Source organism: Podarcis raffonei, chromosome 18, assembly GCF_027172205.1.
Source record: "Podarcis raffonei isolate rPodRaf1 chromosome 18, rPodRaf1.pri, whole genome shotgun sequence".
In the NCBI taxonomy this organism is placed as follows: Eukaryota; Metazoa; Chordata; class Lepidosauria; order Squamata; family Lacertidae; genus Podarcis; species Podarcis raffonei.
In genome coordinates this window covers 7,942,671-7,961,646 of record NC_070619.1, presented here as the reverse complement: position 1 = coordinate 7,961,646, position 18,976 = coordinate 7,942,671, and the positions used below count along the sequence as shown (strand labels likewise).

The 18,976-nt window shown below is 50.5% G+C and overlaps 1 protein-coding gene across 1 annotated transcript; it reads right to left on the bottom strand.

Annotated features, from left to right (window-relative positions):
- Positions 1 to 227: 227 nt before the first annotated feature.
- LOC128405576 (transmembrane protein 79-like) lies at positions 228 to 10,346 on the bottom strand. The gene is made up of 4 exons (XM_053372351.1): positions 10,192 to 10,346; positions 8,841 to 9,698; positions 3,134 to 3,347; positions 228 to 838 (listed from the first exon to the last, which is right to left on the bottom strand). The coding sequence occupies exons 2-4, from the start codon at positions 9,661 to 9,663 to the stop codon at positions 637 to 639; spliced, it is 1,239 nt and encodes a 412-aa protein (XP_053228326.1). The 5' UTR covers positions 9,664 to 9,698; positions 10,192 to 10,346; the 3' UTR covers positions 228 to 636.
- Between the last annotated feature and the right edge of the window lie 8,630 nt (positions 10,347 to 18,976).

Below are 18,976 nucleotides of genomic sequence, written 5' to 3'. Positions count from 1 at the left end.
CCTTCTTCAGTTCATTATATATCATTTCCCAGTAAGCCTTAACCTTTGGGCACGTCCACCAAAGGTGAAAGAATGTTCCCTCAGCTTCTTTACATTTCCAGCACTTGTTGTCAGGCAGGTGATAATTTTTTGCAAGCTTAACTGGGGTCATGTACCACCTGTAAATCATTTTCATAATATTCTCCTTTAAGGCAATACATGCCGTAAACTTCATACCGGTGCCAGAAGTAACCCTTTCTGGTCGCTGCAGGACGTAACCTGAAAGAACGTAACATGAAGCGGACGTAACATGGGGTATGAGTGTACCAGGAAGCGGCAAAAAATCCCCTGCGTGTGAAAATTCAGTATTTCAGGGGGGGGGGGAGCTCCATCCTAGCTTCCTTCTGAAATGCTAACATTTGCCTTTTTAAGGGAGGAGCATTTGACCCTGCCTGCAAATTTAGTCCTTTCTTGCAAAGCCACTGGGATTTTGCAAACAAACCCCGTGTTTCGAAGCAGATGGCTGGTCTCTTTTAAGTCCTCCTGGAGTTGACCCAGAAATTTAGAGGGGTGTTGCAGAGTTGCTGGTTTTTTGCAGGGATGGGGAGCTTGAGAAGGGGGTGGGGGGCAGAGACAGTTTTGTAGGCGCCTCGTCCCTCATCTCTTGGGCATAGTCAGTTCGAGCGTCGGAGTGGATGTGTTGCGGACGTCGGGCAAGGTGGTGAACAGGAACCCCAAGCCCAGATGGTAGAGGCAGAAGAGGTTATAGATACTCATGGCGACTGTCGGGAAGAAGGAGAGGCCGAACCCGAACCCACGGTATGTGCTACAGAGGTGCAGGCAGGCCCAGTAGCAGCACCTGTGAAGCGAAGCACAGCAAAGAAGAAATTCTCAATCAGCGTTTCCCAAATTTGGTTCTCCGGTTGTTTGGGGACTACAATTCCCATCATCCATGGCAGCCGGTCTTGCTAGCTAGGGATGATGGGCATTGTAGTCCCCAAACAGCTGGAGACCCAAGTTTGGGAAACCCTGTTCCAAAAGAGAACCGAACTTGAAGGTAACTAGAAGTCATTCAGGTTCCTACCCCCAAACAAACTTTGCTCACGTTCAATTCACCCAGCAGCTTTCAGGAGAAGTTCGGAGATTTCTGAACCGGATCGGCAAACTTCAATAAACTGAACCGGTTTGTTCCTATTCGGGGCTTTTTTTCCAGCTGGAACTTGCCGGAACTATCGGATGAGTGCCTTTGCCATTCTGATAAATAGCACTGAATTAGCGGCATTCGTTAAATGCAGAATGTCGCCATTAGCAAAATCAAACAAGGCTGCTCACAGTGGAACCTCGGAAGCCGAACGCCTTTCAACTGGAACGTTTCGACTCCGGAACAATCGAAAACTGGAAGTGATTGTTCCGGTTTTCGAATGATTTTCGGAAGCCGAACGTCCAGCACGGCTTCCAGTTGTTAATAATAATAATAATAATAATAATAATAATAATAATAATAATAATTTATTATTTATACCCCGCCCATCTGGCTGGGTCCCCCCAGCCACTCTGAGCGGCTTCCAACAGAACACTAAAATACAACAACCTACTAAACATTAAAAGCTTCCCTAAAGAGGGCTGCCTTCAGATGTCTTCTAAAAGTCTGGTACAGTGGTGCCTCACAAGACGAAATTAATTCGTTCCGCGAGTCTTTTCGTCTTGCGATGTTTTCCGTCTTGCGAAGCATGGTCCGTCGCAACTGCGCCTCTTCCAGCGGCTTTAAGAAAAAAGCGAACAAACTCGCAAGACGTTTTCATCTTGCGAAGCAAGCCCCATAGGGAAAATCGCCTAGCGAAGCAACGCAAAAACCGAAAAACCCTTTCGTCTTGCGCGTTTTTCGTTTTGCGAGGCATTCGTCTTGTAGTTATTTTTCTCTTTGACATCTGGTGGGAGGGCGTTCCACAGGGTGGGCGCCACCACGGAGAAGTGTTTTGTTGGAAGCCGCCCAGAGTGGCTGGGGAAACCCAGCCAGATGGGCGGGGTATAAATAACAAATTACTATCATTATCATTATCATCGTTATCATCATTATTCCTGTGTTGCTCTTCAAAGCTGGACTGCTTTCAGAACAATGAGGTCTGGGAACTTGGATTTTGTTTTTAGAAGGCTGGCTGCAATCTCTTTGAGAGGTACTGTCAGCGCTGCCCGAGGTCCCAGCTCACACAAGACCAACGCTGCTTCTTCCTTTAGTATAAAAGTCTTTATTGAAGTTCAGTTTCACTTCCAGACGCACAGCGTGCAACGCTACGTCTATACCTTAGACCGCCGAAGCTCCATCTGAATCTCCTCCCCCCTGACACCAGTTTAAGATTCTAGCCTTACTCCACCTCTTCCTCTGTTCCTTCCTTCTCTGGGTCCGCCTGCTAGTCGGAGTCTCACCCTTCCTAGACTCCTCTGACGCTGAGTCCCCTGACTCTTCCCCCTCCCTCCTTCGGGCTTTTGGACCTGGCTCCCAATCCGGGTTTCCTGCTGTCCCGCGCTCCTGCACATTTGAACTTGGCGCGCGCGCGCAGCCTCCCACTTTCCTTCTGACCGTTACACTTGTGTCACTGCTCCCTCCTTCGGGGAGGCTAGCTGGACCTGACCTCCCCTCCGTTTCCCCACTTTCCGATGGAGGCGTGGTCAGCCCTGACTCATCTTCTCTCCCCGCTGGAGGATAGGCTGGTCCTGACTCATGTGACTCTTCCCCCCCACTGCGCTCTGGTGGGGGAGCTGGTCCTGATCCTCCGCTGCTCCCTTGGGAGTCCCCGCTGGCCCCTTGTTTCTGGAGCGTCCCCCCTGGGACCCCCCTTGCCCTTACCATAGGCGCCCCCTTCTGGGAATCTTCTGATTCGCTGGAGAAGCTCATGGAATCTCTCGGGTCACTGTCATATTCCCCTACGCTCCCCTCGGATTCCTCTCCTCCGCTCTCTATTTGCTCTCTCCCCTGTGCTTCTGCTCCTGAACCTCTGACAGGTACGTTCCTGTCGGGCAAAACCCCTGGACGAAAAGTGTAGAGCAGGATTTCCGGAGGTTGCCTAGCCTGGAGATTTGAGGGTTTGGCCCGAGAAAGGTCCCAAGGGCCGGGCAGAGATGCCTAGGGGCCGCAGTCCCCGACCCTGCACCTCACCTTCCAACAGCAAAGAGCCCCACGAGGATCGGGATGAGACCCAGGTGCTCCTGAGGGAGGAATGTCGCCGTCACCACCACGTTGAGGGCAAAGACGGAGAGCTGGTCCACAGAGCCCATGACAAAAAGCTGGTGGAGCAGGAAGGGCCGAGAGCGAGTGCCCAGGGGGCCGACGTTGTCCAGGCACAAGGCAGAAAAAGCCCTCAGAACAATGCCTGCAGCCAGGAGAGAAAGGAGGGCAGTTTTTTTCGGAGACCGTTTCCAGTTCAGCAGCATCAGAGTGAAATGGGAATACAGTGGTACCTTGGGTTAAGTACTTAATTCGTTCTGGAGGTCCGTTCTTAACCTAAAACTGTTCTTAACTTGAAGCACCATTTTAGCTAATGGGGCCTCCTGCTGCCACCGCACGATTTCTGTTCTCATCCTGAAGCAAAGTTCTTAACCTGAAGCACTATTTCTGGGTTAGCGGAGTCTGTAACCTGAAGCGTATGTAACCTGAAGCGCCTGTAACCCGAGGTACCACTGTATATCAGACTATAATGATACACTGGGTGAGAGACTTTGGGTACAATATACAACTTACAGCTTGGGAGAAGTTATGAAAACGGGATTTAAAGTTCACGGCGTGTTATACAGTGGTACCTCGGGTTACACACACTGTGACGTGTTTTCGAACTGCTAGGTTGGCAGGAGCAGGGACCGAGCAATGGGAGCTCACCCCATGGTGGGGATTCGAACCGCCGACCTTCTGATCGGCAAGTCCTAGGCTCTGTGGTTTAACCCACAGCACCCAAATACAGGTGGTAAAGGTAAAGGGACCTCTGATCGTTAGGTCCAGTCACGGACAACTCTGGGTTTGCGGTGCTCATCTCGTGTTATTGGTTGAGGGAGCCGGCATTTGTCCGCAGACAGTTTTTCCAGGTCATGTGGCCAGTAGGACTGAGCCGCTTCTGGCGAAACCAGAGCAGTGCATGGAAACACCTCAAGATCTTTGGAAGCTGAAGATGGCATATAGATGTAAGAAATTAAAAAGTTTTGTCTTTTTATATTGTGATTTTATGTTGCATCCGCCCTGAGACCTACAGGTATAGGGCGGTATATCAATTTAAAATACTATTATTGTCAGGGGCTCAGGAGCAGAAGCACAGGGGAGAGAGGAAATGGAGAGCGAAGGGGAGGAATCAGAGGGGAGCGTAGGGGAGTATGACAGTGACCCGAGAGATTCCATGAGCTTCTCCAGCGAATCAGAAGATTCCCAGAAGGGGGCGCCGATGGTCAGGGCAAGGGGGGTCCCAGGGGGGACGCACCAGAAACAAGGGGCGAGCGGGGACTCCCAAAGCAGCAGCGGGGGATCAGGACCAGCTTCCCCACCAGAGCGTAGTGGGGGGGGGGGGAAGAGTCACATGTGTCAGGACCAGCGTCTCCTCCAGCGGGGAGAGAAGATGAGTCAGGGCTGACCACGCCTCCATCGGAAAGTGGGGAAACGGAGGGGAGGTCAGTTCCAGCTAGCCTCCCTGAAGGGGGAAGCAGTGACAGGAGCAGTGTAACGGTCAGGAGGAAGGTTGCCGGCTGGGTGCGCGCGCCAAGTTCGAATGTACAGGCGCGCGGGACAGCAGAAAACCCGGATTGGGAACCAGGTCCTAAAGCCCGCCGGAGGCAGGGGGAAGACTCAGGGGACTCAGCGTCAGAAGAGTCTAGGAAGGGCGACGGACAGGCGGAACCAGAGGAGGAAAGAGCAAAGGAAGAGGTGGAGCAAGGCTAGAGTCTTAAACTGGTGTCTGGGGGGAGGAGATTCAGACGGAGCTTCAGCGGTCTAGAGTTTGAGACGTAGAGCTGCACGCTGCGGCTGTGAAAGTGAAACTGAACTTCAATAAAGACTTTCATACTTAACAACGAAGCGGCGTTGGTCCTTTGTGAGCTGGGACCTTGGGCAGCTCTGACAATTATTATTATTATTATTATTATTATTATTATTATTATTATTATTACTACAGTGGTACCTCGGGTTACATATGCTTCAGGTTACATACGCTTCAGGTTACATACGCTTCAGGTTACAGACTCCTCTAACCCAGAAATAGTACCTCGGGTTAAGAACTTTGCTTCAGGATGAGAACAGAAATCATGCTCCGGCGTAGCGGGGGCAGCAGGAGGCCCCATTAGCTAAAGTGGTGCTTCAGGTTAAGAACAGTTTCAGGTTAAGAAGGGACCTCTGGAACAAATTAAGTACTTAACCCGAGGTACCACTGTACTACTACTACTACTACTAATTTAATAGATGATTTGGTGACAGTACTGAGAGTTTCCAGACACCTCTATCCCCCTACAGAGCTACAATGCCCAGTTTTGCATGGGAAAAGAGAGGGTTCGATTGTTAAACCACTCTGAGAATGACAGCTCCATGGCAGAGGCGACAGCGCCCAGCAGCCTTGACGAACTACAATTCCCAAGATTATATGTGGGAAGAAGTGGCTGTTTTTTTAAAAAAATTAAAATTGTGACGGCTTATAGCTTTTAGCAGTACAGTGGTACCTCAGGTTAAGTACTTAATTCGTTCCGGAGGTCCGTTCTTAACCTGAAACTGTTCTTAACCTGAAGCACCACTTTAGCTAATGGGGCCTCCTGCTGCCGCTGCACCACCGGAGCACGATTTCTGTTCTCATCCTGAAGCCAAGTTCTTAACCTGAAGCACGATTTCTGGGTTAGTGGAGTGTGTAACCTGAAGCGTATGCAACCCGAGGTACCACTCTAAAGATTCATTCATTCATCCAGCTGTTTAAAGTGTCACAAGGCTGCCTTAACCCCAGCCTCGCCCATTCATTTCAGTGGGTCTACTCTGAGTAGGGCCAGCGCTGCCTGCAACCCGGGACTTTCAGCCTCCAAGATAAATAACCCACGTTGCTTTTTGCAAAGTTCGGAGGAATCGCGGCTTGAAAGCTGCCCACTTTGCAAATTGTTCTGTCCACTCCTCCAAACGTCCCATTAAGACAGGAATGCTAAGCTTGGGGGAAAAAATCTCTGCGTTTGGACCCCCGCAAATAACACCCCGTCCTCTGTTTGCAGAAATAACAGCAGGTGGCTGGAATAAGTTTTTCTCTTTGTGCCTTAATGGAAACAGAGATGAGAAAGGTGATGGGGTGGACAAGAATCTCGGCCGCCCCAAACGCATTGAAGAAGAGTTTGGATTTGATATCCTGCTTTATCACTACCCTAAGGAGTCTCAAAGGGACGCGGGTGGCGCTGTGGGTAAAAGCCTCAGCGCCTAGGGCTTGCCGATTGAAAGGTCGGCGGTTCGAATCCCCGCGGCGGGGTGCGCTCCCGTTGTTCGGTCCCAGCGCCTGCCAACCTAGCAGTTCGAAAGCACCCCTGGGTGCAAGTAGATAAATAGGGACCGCTTACTAGCGGGAAGGTAAACAGCGTTCCGTGTGCTGCGCTGGCTCACCAGATGCATCTTGTCACGCTGGCCACGTGACCCGGAAGTGTCTCCGGACAGCGCTGGCCCCCGGCCTCTTAAGTGAGATGGGCGCACAACCCTAGAGTCTGTCAAGACTGGCCCGTACGGGCAGGGGTACCTTTACCTTTAAGGAGTCTCAAAGTGGCTAACATTCTCCTTTCCCTTCCTCCCCCACAACAAACACTCTGTGAGGTGAGTGGGGCTGAGAGACTTCAGAGAAGTGTGACTGGCACAAGGTCACCCAGCAGCTGCATGTGGAGGAGCGGAGATGTGAACCCGGTTCACCAGATTACGAGTCCACCGCTCTTAACCACTACACCACACTGGCTCCACACTGCGACCCATTGGGTTAGAGAATTACTGGTGTACATTTCTGGGCACAATTCAAAGTGTTGGTGCTGACCTTGAAAGCCCTAAACGGCCCTGTATCCCTGAAGGAGCGTCTCCACCCCCAACGTCCAGCCCGGACACTGAGGTCCAGCTCTGAGGGCCTTCTGGCGGTTCCCTCCCTGCGAGAAGCGGGGTTACAGGGAACCAGGCAGAGGGCCTTCTTGGTGGTGGCGCCCGCCCTGTGGAACGCCCTCCCATTAGATGGCAAGGAAATAAACAGCTATCTGACTTTTAGAAGACATCTGAAGGCAGCCCTGTTTAGGGGAGTTCCCTCCCTGTGAGAAGTGAGGTTACAGGGAACCAGGCAGAGGGCCTTCTCGGTGGTGGCGCCCGCCCTATGGAACGCCCTCCCATCAGATGGCAAGGAAATAAACAGCTCTCTGACTTTTAGAAGACATCTGAAGGCAGCCCTGTTTAGGGAAGCTTTTAATGTTTGACGTTTTATCGTGTTTTTAATATTCTGTTGGGAGCCGCCCAGAGTGGCTGGGGAGACCCAGCCAGATGGGTGGGGTTATAAATAATAAATTACAGTGGTACCTCGGGTTACATACACTTCAGGTTACAGACTCCGCTAACCCAGAAATAGTACCTCGGGTTAAGAACGTTGCTTCAGGATGAGGACAGAAACCGCGTGGTGGCAGCGGGAGGCTACAGTAGCTAAAGTGGTGCTTCAGGTTAAGAACAGTTTCAGATTAAGAACGGACCTCCGGAACAAATTAAGTACTTAACCCGAGGTGCCACTGTATTATTGTTATCAAAAGGCAAGTGAGAATGGGGGTGGGGGTGACGGAAGGAGAGAGAAATGGGCTTGATCAAAAGCAGGGGGTCCGAAAGAGGGAGCTAAAGTTGGCGCAGCAATAAAACTGCTCGCACATCTGCAAAGCTAAGCAGGGTCAAATTGATGTAGGGTGTGTGTGTGTGTGTGTGTGTGTGTGTGTGAGCTGAGCTTCCTGCATTGCAGGGGGTTGGACTAGATGACCCCCAGGTGTCCCTTGCAACTCTGCCGTGCTGAGATCCTGCAAAAAGAGAGAGGGAAGGATGTAACGCGAGAGAAAGGGCAGCAAAAGGGAGAGGCGGGAAGAAAGGTTGCGCCACCCAACTCTGGCAAATGAACACAGAGAATTTGGCCCTTGAAAGAGAATGCTTTTGTGGAGCCTGAGATGGGAGCTTATGTCCCTAGGGCACACCTGTGGATTTGGAACAGGTCTCCGCAAAAAGGTCTCCACCTTGTCCTCATTATGGTGTCAAGGAGATAAACAGCTTTCTGACTTTTAGAAGACATCTGAAGGCAGCCTTGTTTCCCCTCCAACATTTCCCCGATGAAAATAGGGACGTCCCCGGGATCAAATCAGAAACCGTGGCGGCTTCTGTAAATTTGGGACTGTCCCTGCAAAATAGCGACATTAGGAGATAATAATAATAATAATAATAATAATAATAATAATAATAATAATTATTATTATTATTATTTATACCCCGCCCATCTGGCTGGGCTTCCCCAGCCACTCTGGGCGGCTTCCAAAAAAATATTAAAATACTGTAATACATCAAACATTAAAAGCTTCCCTAAACAGGGCTGCCTTCAGATGTCTTCTAAAAGTCTGGTAGTTGTTGTTCTCTTTGACATCTGGTGGGAGGGCGTTCCACAGGACGGGCGCCACCACCAAGAAGGCCCTCTGCCTGGTTCCCTGGAACTTGGCTTCTTGCAGGGAGGGAACCGCCAGAAGGCCCTCGGCGCTGGACCTCAGTGTCCGGGCAGAACGATGGGGGTGGAGATGCTGCTTCAGATTTACTGGACCGAGGCCGGAGAGTCTGCACCTTCTGTTTGCTGCTCCCCCAACCCCCCAAAACACACATCTTTTACCGAGGAGAATAGGCAGCCCAGCGACCGGCAGGCAGCGAAGAGCCAAGGCGATCCGGCCGGCAAGATCCGGGCAGGCAGGGGCTGGCAGCGGAAGGAAGTAGTAGCTTCCATAGAGGAACCACGGAGCCAGGAGGAGGGCGACGAAGGCCGAGGCCACGGCTTTCATGCGCTCGCTGGAGCAGGGCTGGCGCCCCCCGCTGCCCTCCAAGCGGGCGGTCAGCTCTCCTGAGGAGCCATGGTGCAAAACCGGGCATGCACCATCTCCCATGTCCAGCCAGGTCTGGTGTTCGCAGGGAGGCAGACTGGTCGGCGTGAGGGTCCCGGTTTGGCCGCCTTCTGACCTTTGCTTGGGATCAGGAAGGGGGCAGCGTGGCACGACGTGGACGGAGTCCAAAAAGGACGTCTCTTTGGGCAAGCGGGGGGCCACAGTGTCGGCCCCAGGCATGGGGGGCTGCTCCACGTCGCTCTCTTCTGGGGCCTGTGGAGGAGGGAGCCTGGGTTGACCCAGAGGGTCTGGGAAGGCTTGGCCAGGGAGAGGTCTGGGAGAGGTCATCCCTTCTTCCTCCTCTTCTCCTTCTTCTTCTTCTTCTCCTTCTTCTCCTCCCTCCTCTGTTTCAGTAGAATGCAGCTCCTCCAGAGACGATTCAGGGCTGTCCGAGACGGGCGCCATTGAAATCTGGGTGTCAAGGTCCAGAAATGGCGAGAAAGAGAGGTGGCTCGGGTCAATGTCTCGGAGCTGGCCGATGATATTGGCAAGGGAATCTTGGACGCTGTCAAACTCCTTCAGCTGACAGGGGCTGGCAGGGCTCCTTGTGGTTGCCATGGTAGGGAGAGCGGACGAGCAACGGGCGAGGGTGTCTGGAAAGAAGACAGCAAAGGCATGACCTGGCATCCTTGAAGAATTGCCTGGCCCCTTCCCCAATGCGACTGCTTCCTGACATTTCAACCCCCCGCCCCCAGAATCTATTTATTTATTTTTACTTATTGAATTCATAGGAGGGACGCGGGTGGCGCTGTGGGTTAAGCCACAGAGCCTAGGACTTGCCGATCAGAAGGTTGGCGGTTCGAATCCGCACAACGACGGGGTGAGCTCCCGTTGCTCGGTCCCTGCTCCTGCCAACCTAGCAGTTCGAAAGCACGTCAGTGGAAGTAGATAAATAGGTACCGCTCCAGCGGGAAGGTAAACGGCATTTCCGTGCGCTGCTCTGGTTCGCCAGAAGCGGCTTAGTCATGCTGGCCACATACCCGGAAGCTGCACGCTGGCTCCCTCGGCCAGTAAAGCGAGATGAGCGCCGCAACCCCAGAGTCAGCCAAGACTGGACCTAATGTTCAGGGGTCCCATTACCCTTACCTATGGCATAAATGGAGCTGTCTTCCACCTCCAAGCACTTGACCTCTTTCTCTTGCCCCCAAATGCTGAGGAGGAAATAAATGCAGCCCCCCCTCCTATAGATCCAAAATACAAGGATTTCCCCACTTCTTAGGAAGGGTTCTGGCCAAAAACAGGGATCTGATCTCTCTCGGCCTCTCTTTTGCCCCCCCCCAAAAAACCGGCAAAAAATCCTGTTGAGGAGGGTTTTCTGTTTGATGCCTTAAAAGTACAGCAAAAGTGGGGAGCGGGGTTGCAACCCCCCCCAAATCTGTCACCGACTCCCCATTCCAAGAACAACCCTCCCATGTTTGATTTGTTGCTTTTAACCCCCCAGCGCCCCAGCCAAGGTGGGCCCCCATCTGGGCTAAACAGCACCCACATTTTCTGCCACCCCAGATCCTGCCCGCCCCACACATCCCCCCTCTCCAAATCAACCCCACACCGACACCCCAAGACTCAAGCGGTGAACCCCCAAACCTCGAAGGACCCCCAACCAACACTATTCTCTTCCTAGCCCAGATCTTTTCTGTATGCTGCCCCCCCAAAAATTATCCACCCCCCCCAATCAGCCTATCTCCATCATAGCAGCCCCTCAAATCTCGGCCTCTTAACCCCTAAGAAAACAAGATAAATTCCTTCTCCAACTTTCGGGGGCCCCCACTCCATAAGTCCCCCACAATACAATGGTACCCCGCCCCCAGTTTTTACTTCCACAAACAGCCCTCCCCAAATTCACCCTACCAAACACCACCCTCTTTATTGAGCTTCACCTCCCCCCATCCCAAAAAAAATACCCTCCCCCGCAGCTCTCTTCGTCCTCATCCTGAATTCCTTTCTAGCACCGCTTCTCCTGGCACCCCAGATCTCTCCCCCCCTCTAGATTACCCCCTATTATTTGAGATCTCTTCCCTCACCATACGGCTCCCCCCAATCGCTACCTCGTATTTTACGGGCGCCCCCACCCCAATTTTCTTTACCCGTCTGCGCGCGCTTCTCCGGGTTCAGCTAGAAAAACTTGCATTAAAAAAACCTGCTACAAACTTTCACTGATTCGTACTCTGTCCCGCCTCCCCCCCCCCGCACATCTGTTCCTAGAGGCTCCGCCCCCGCCCCCTCCCACCAGCCAATCGCTGCTCTCAAACGCCAAGCGGCGGCGGGGGCCCCCCCTTTATCAACGCATTCCAAAGCCCCTTCCCCCTCTGGCTGGGAGCCTGGAGGGGGCTGGGGCCGGAGGGGGGGGCTAACTTCATTCATGGGGTGTTAACACAATGAGAGGGTCCTGGGGCGGGGATGGGGTCTGAGCGCAAGAGCCTGGGAGGCTTGCAAGGGTTAAATTGCAAATTGGGGGGGTTCTTCCCTTTCTGCGAATCTAGAAGGCTCCTTTAAGGATGTCTCTGCTGCGAGGAGGGGGCTGTAATTATAGGAGCCAACTCCTAGGGCAAGCATCCCTTCAACCCCCCCCCCAATAAAATATTTAAGGGGGGGGGAGTTGATGGCCTGTTGTCTTTGTCCATGGAGTTTTCTTGGCAGGGATACTGGAGTGGCTTGCTGGTTCCTGCTCCAGGTGGATCACGTTTGGTCAAAACTCTCCACTATGACCTGTCCCTCTATGGCTCATAGCTTCTCTGAGTTATTCAAGCCCCTTCGCCACAAAGGATAATATGCTCTGAAGCTCAACATCAAAAAAAGCTAAGATCATGGCCACTGGTCCCATCACCTCCTGGCAAATAGAAGGGGAAGAAATGGAGGCAGTGAGAGATTTCACTTTCTTGGGTTCCATGATCACTGCAGATGGTGGCAGCAGTCACGAAATTAAAAGACGCCTGCTTCTTGGGAGAAAAGCAATGACAAACCTAGACAGCATCTTAAAAAGCAGAGACATCACCTTGCCGACAAAGGTCCGTATAGTTAAAGCTCTGGTTTCCCCAGTAGTGATGTATGGAAGTGAGAGCTGGACCATAAAGAAGGCTGATCGCCGAAGAATGGATGCTTTTGAATTCTGGTGCTGGAGGAGACTCTTGAGAGTCCCATGGACTGCAAGAAGATCAAACCTCTCCATTCTGAAGGAAATCAGCCCTGAGTGCTCACTGGAAGGACAGATCCTGAAGCCGAGGCTCCAATACTTTGGCCACCTCATGAGAAGAGAAGACATCCTGGAAGAGACCCTGATGTTGGGAAAGATGGAGGGCACAAGGAGAAGGGGACAAGATGGTTGGACAGTGTACTTGAAGCTACAAACATGAGGGAGGCAGTGGAAGACCGGAGTGTCTGGCGTGCTCTGGTCCAGGGGGTCACAAAGAGGCGGACACGACTAAACAACAACAAAGTTAATAGGAACTGCCATTCAAATGGTCTGCGTGCACCGCATCGTGTGATCAATTATGTGGGGTGAGGCTTACCTGCTCTCTCTCTCTCTCTCCCCCCCCCCCGATATTTTATTCAAGTGGGCACACCTGGCTCTAATTATTCTTAATGGGACTTAAATTTGGCTGTGGGCTGGGGGGGGCGAGACACGCTGTCTTCGTTTTGGTGGCTCCAAGCATCCTTCTTGGCTCAGGAGGAAGGGGCTCCTTTCGGAGGGAGTTGGGGGCTCATGTAAATTTGCTGGGGGCTGCAGCACTAGGAAGCATTGGTTGGCTGGTGGCAGGGTGGTGTAGTGGTTAGAGCAGGGCTGGCCTAAGTTGTTTTGGCCACAAAATGACACCTTTCCACCCACCGCCAAGGAAGAAGGGGTGAGTGATTTGGAACAAGGTGGGGAAATCAAATCAAACAATCTTACCTTTGTGGGGAACACAGAGAAATGTTATTGGGTGACAGAGAAAAAGCGGAACTGCTCAACAGCTACTTTGTCTCGGGCTTATTCAAATCTCCAGGGCTCTTAGGGACACAGGTGGCGCTGTGGGTTAAACCACAGAGCCTAGGATTTGCCGATCGGAAGGTCGGCGGTTCGAATCCCCGCGACAGGGTGAGCTCCCGTTGCTCGGTCCCTGCTCCTGCCAACCTAGCAGTTCAAAAGCACGTCAAAGTGCAAGTAGATAAATAGGTACCGCTCCAGCGGGAAGGTAAACGGCATTTCCGTGCGCTGCTCTGGTTCGCCAGAAGCGGCTTAGTCCTGCTGGCCATATGACCCGGAAGCTGTACGCCGGCTCCCTCGGCCAGTAAAGCGAGATGAGCGCCGCAACCCCAGAGTCAGCCACGACTGGACCTAAGGGTCAGGGGTCCCTTTACTTTTTACTAGGGCCTTATGAGCTGCATCCATGCATACTAAAGGACCTTGTGGATGCAATTTCAGAACCTTTGTCTATGATTTTTGCTTTCAAACCTGGAGGTTCCACTGCAATGATGGTTCAAATCTACCCAGACTTCTGTGCCTCCTCCAGAAATTTGCCCAAGCTCACTTTAAAGTCTGTATCTGTGGTTTCATCTGCTCAGCTGGTTGGGCATCCGCCATACGGCCATCACAACTTGCAAGTCTGTTTAACATATATATGAAGCCACTGCAAGGAGTTCAGGAGCGCAATGCCATTCATATTGCTGATTGCACACGTCTATTCCACCAAATGATTTGAATAACGGGACACGGGCATCTGTATCCCATAACGAGACACGGGTGGCGCAGCGGTCTAAACCCCTGAGCCTCTTGGGCTTGCCGATCGGAAGGTCGGCGGTTCGAATCCCCGTGACGGGGTGAGCTCCTGTTGCTCTGTCTCAGTTCCTGCCAACCTAGCAGTTTGAAAGCACATCAAAGTGCAAATAGATAAATAGGTACCGCTCTGGTGGGAAGGTAAATGGCATTTCCGTGCGCTCTGGTTTCCATCATGGTGTCCTGTTGCACCAGAAGTGGTTTAGTCCTGCTGGCCACATGACCCAGAAAGCTGTCTGCGGACAAATGCCAGCTCCCTTGGCCTGAAAGCGAGATGAGTGCTGCAATCCCGTAGTCGCCTTTGGCTGGACTTAAGCGTCCAGGCATCCTTTTTATTTATTTATTTGAAAGCACAAAATCCTGGACACAGGAATGTCCAAAGGAAAATTGGGGCATCCTGGGATCAAATCAGGAACCGTTGCGGCTACTTTGAATCCGGGAGTGTCTCTCAAAAATAGAGACATTTGGAGGGTCTGCGTTCAGGTCAACCTTGCAAGCTTCGCAGACACAAACGCCAGCTCCCTCGGCCTGAAAGCGAGCTGAGCGTCGCAACCCCATAGTCGCCTTTGACTGGACTTAACTGTCCAGGGGTCCTTTACCTTTTAACTTTTTATGATTTGAAGAAGCAGAGTTGGTGCAAATTCTGGACCAGTTGCGAGTTGAATAAAGGCCAATAAAGGAAGAGGGTCCGGTTCACCGGATGGAAGAAAGTTTCTAGCTTTAATCATCTACGTGCGCTCTACGTGGGGCTCCCTTTGAAGGTGACCCGGAAACTGCAGTTAATCCAGAATGCGGCAGCTAGACTGGTGACTGGGAGTGGCCGCCGGGACCACATAACACCGGTCCTGAGATAATCTGCATTGGCTCCCAGTACGTTTCCGAGCACGATTCAAAGTGTTGGTGCTGACCTTTAAAGCCCTAAAAGGCCTTGGCCCAGTATACCTGAAGGAGTGTCTCCACCCCCATCGTTCAGCCCGGACACTGAGGTCCAGCTCTGAGGGCCTTCTGGCGGTTCCCTCCCTGCAAGAAGTGAGGTTACAGGGAACCAGACAGAGGGCTTTCTCGGTAGTGGCGCCCGCCCTGTGGAACGCCCTCCCTTCAGATGTGAAGGAAATAAGCAGCTATCTTCTCTTTAAAAGACATCTGAAGGCAGCCCTGTTCGGGGAAGTTTTTAATATTTAATGCTGTATTGTTTTGAACACTTGATTGGAAGCTGCCCAGAGTAGCTGGGGAAACTCAGCCAGATGGGCGGGGTATAAATAATAAATTATTGTTATTATTATTAATCGTGCCGGGAATCTCCCCATCCAAATTACTAGAGCAGGATATAGTTCCAGCTAAAAGAACAGTAACCTGTAAACTAGAGGAGATGGACTTGCAGCAGAAAATGGTCTTGGGCAATGGTACCTGCTCACCTCTAAACCTTGGTTTATTACCCCTCTTAAGGCTCCCAAACTATTTGAATTCCTTAACTTCTTCGGCTCATAGATATGCCTTTGTAAAGGCAAGATTCAACACCTTCCCATCGAACGTGCTGAGAAATAGATTCTCCAATGGACAGATATCGCTCTTATGTGATTGTAATTGTGGGGCACCAGAATCGTTGCATCACATAATTTTTGATTGTGCATTTCACTCATTGGCCAGGAGCAAGTTTCTTGCTCAATATCTAAAGGGAATTGCTGATGATACGAATGAAGCCAAACTGAGATATCTATTAAATGATGATGACCCCCTAAGATCACTCATGGTTGCCAGATTCTTGATCAGCGTTCTATCCCTAAAGAAGAGAAACGGACTCCTGTGCGGTTCGGATAATCCCTCTAAACTATGATCTATGTTTTAGGATGTAATTAGGTGATATCACCATTGATGTCTTCTACTAATTTATGAGTAGAGGGCGATGTTTATGTTACAAATTTACTGTAATGTATGATGTTGGTCTTTTGTTTTTGTTTTGCTTTGGTTCTTGTCTGTTTTTTGTAAGTTTTGGCGGTTTTAAATTTGGAGGTTTAAGTACATTATGTTGGTATGGGAAACTGTCGTGTGATGGGCCAATGGCCGTAATAAAGTTCAATACAGTACAATACAATATTAATCGTGCCTAGAATGTTTTTAAATATATATGTGAATATTGCTTAGAGGTTAAATAATAGGTTTTTTTTTAATGAATGACCAGCTGGAATGGAAACTGCCCGTTGAAAGGCATGGCTTGAACTGGACCTCTCGAATCTCAACTGCAAATTATCATTCTGTGTCTGGGGCCACGGCCTCTCTCCCGATCTATAAAAGCAGAATATGAGAACATAGAAAGAACTCTACCCATCTTGGGCAGAATCCTGTTCTCACAGCCGCCAACCACATGCCACAACTGGAACTCCAAAAAGCATTGCTGCCTCTGACGCTTAAATCAATGCACTTTTAATAAGATCGACATCACAGTCCTGTTGGTGGAAGGGGGGAAAAGTCCTTTAATCTTGCCTTGATGGAAAATCGACGGCTCCCCCCAGTGGTAATTTTGAGGAAAGACACATATTAGTCTGTTCAGGAGCAGCTAGACAGGTCATGATGGCATCTGTATCCCATTCTAGAACCAACCTCCCAGACCAGGTCCCCGGTTACAGTAACTTTTGCATTGTTTGGTTACACGTGCAATTGCCAAGAGTTAACAGGTAGCTCTTCCCTGACATGGAGCGGTGTCCGACAGCCAACATGCAGCAGCAGTTAGTACTTAACAGCATATTGGATTGCTGGCATGCAGGAGCGGGTGGAATTTGACGGCTCGCAATGAGATGCTTGCACTTTTTGTGTGTGAATGTTCCTAGATTCGTTACTGGAAGCTGTTCTGGTCTCTCCCCAACCCCCACCAATATATGTTGGTCCCTGACGTGGAATAGGATCCCAATAGCAGCTTTCCTTTGGGGCCCAATCCACCACGGCATTCTCCTATAAAAGGCCCATTGAAATGAACGGAAGGGCTTGATCCTGGCCTAACACTCCGATTCCAGCAGAGTTTTGCTTATGGAAATGTCAGTTATTGACCAAAGGTAAAGAGAACCTTGGTGCTATGAATCTATGAAGCAGGGAGGACAGCTGAAAACAATGCCAACGTATTTAACATCTGGCAAACCCTGGGTTTCAGATAGTACATAGGTAGACGAGTCTCAGAAACCTGGGTCTCAATTTTCCCAACCGTTTTGTGGCTATGGTGGCACGTTGACCAGAAGTCATGTATTTAGAATTAACTCTGGAAGTGACTACAGTTGGTGCCTTGGTTCTCAAATGCCTTGGTACTCAAACAACTTGGAACCCAAACACTGCAAACCCGGAAGTGTTCCGGTTTGTGAACTTTTTTCGGAAGTCAAACGTGCTCCGTTTTGAGTGTTACGCTTTTGTTTTGAATGTTACGCTCCCAGTTTGAGTGCCATGCTGAGGCCTGTCTGTTTTTGCTATGTACTTTGCTATGTATTATGGCTCTTTTTCTTTTTGTGACTGTGTGGAACCCAGTTCATCTACTGACTGATTGTGTGACTGCAGTACATAGTTTATTGCTTTCTTTTTATGGATCAATGGTCTCATTAGATAGTAAAATTCATGTTCAATTGCTGTTTTAGGGGTTGTTTTTAAAAGTCTGGAACGGATTAAACCGTTTTACATTACTTTCAATGGGAAAGCGTGCCTTGGTTTTGGAACGCTTTGGTTTTGGAACAGACTTCCGGAAAGGATTAAGTTTGAGAACCAAGGTACCACTGTACTTAATTCTGACCACAATAAGCCTCCTGACATATATTTTGCTCTAGAAGGCTTAGTTTTGTCAGCATTGAGCATATATTTCCAGAGTTGACGCTAAATACATTATTTCTGGTCAACGAGACACCATAGCCATGAAAATTTGTGTCTCAGGTTTTTTAGACTCATCTACCCATGTACCATCCGAAACCAAAGGAATGAATTGGTTGCCAGAAGTGAAAAAAATAAATATTTCAGTTCTCCTACCCATGAATGAATATGTTGGGGACAGACAAGGGCTGTTTTCTCTTCATCTCAGTCTATCTGAAGGACTTCCTATTTTGGCTGTCCTCTTTTGGAAACTGTACGCTGGAGAATCTGGTGCCTTTCAGATATGGCTGTGACCTCCAACATCAGCCAGCACTAGTCAGAGATGATGGGGCCGAATAGGATCTCAACAGCATCTCAACCTTCCTCATCCCTAAACTCAGATGGACCTCTTCCCTTGGCCAATCCAGCCACCCCTTTTCTCATGATCTTACCTTCCATGGGAATTGTGCAGCAAAGACCCCCAACCCAATCCTTGCGGCGGGCTGTGTCGTCAGGCCAGACTCACACGCCTCATCCTCCGGCGGCTCTCCAAACCAGCTTTTTAAAGATCCCATTGGGATTCAATCTGGGTACGTTTAAGAATGGCGAGAGCGCCTCTGAGCGCACGCAGGGTGCGTTTCTCATAGGGCACAAGCCAAAACTGCGGTGGTGATGGTGGAAGGAGGGGGCGGAGGGGAAAGAAGTTTCTTCTCCTGGTATGTCCCACGGAGGACCTTACGGTCTTCAAACAAAAACATCTTGGAGATCTCACAGTGAGGTTAGACTGGCCTCAACCAGAGCCAGGGCCTTTTCGGCTGTGGCTCCGATCTGGTGGAACGCTCTGCCGCAAGAGATTAGGGCCCTGCGGGACTTGACATCTTTCCGCAGGGCCTGCAAGACAGAGCTGTTCCACCAGGCCTTTGGCCAGGGCACAGCCTGAGTCCCTCCTTTGGCAATCTTCACAGAACTCTAGCCCAATGGTTGCCATCAATTTGATTTGGAGTAATCTTTTAATGAAATGATTTTAGAATGTTGCATTATTTTATTGTTATGAGCCGCCCTGAGCCCGGCTTCGGCTGGGAGGGCGGGATATAAATAAAAATGTATTATTATTATTCGTGTTTCCGGTGGGGATGTGCCAAGAGCGAGTGGATTAAAATAGAGAGAGGCAAATAGTTTTTTGCTTTTTGTTTTGCTTTTCTTATCTGCAATGAGTTTATTGGTTCCAGCAATTTAGTGTACCCTCTCCCTGTCTAGGTCACTGGAATGGGGACCCCACCTCTCCCCTGTGCTCCCCCCCCC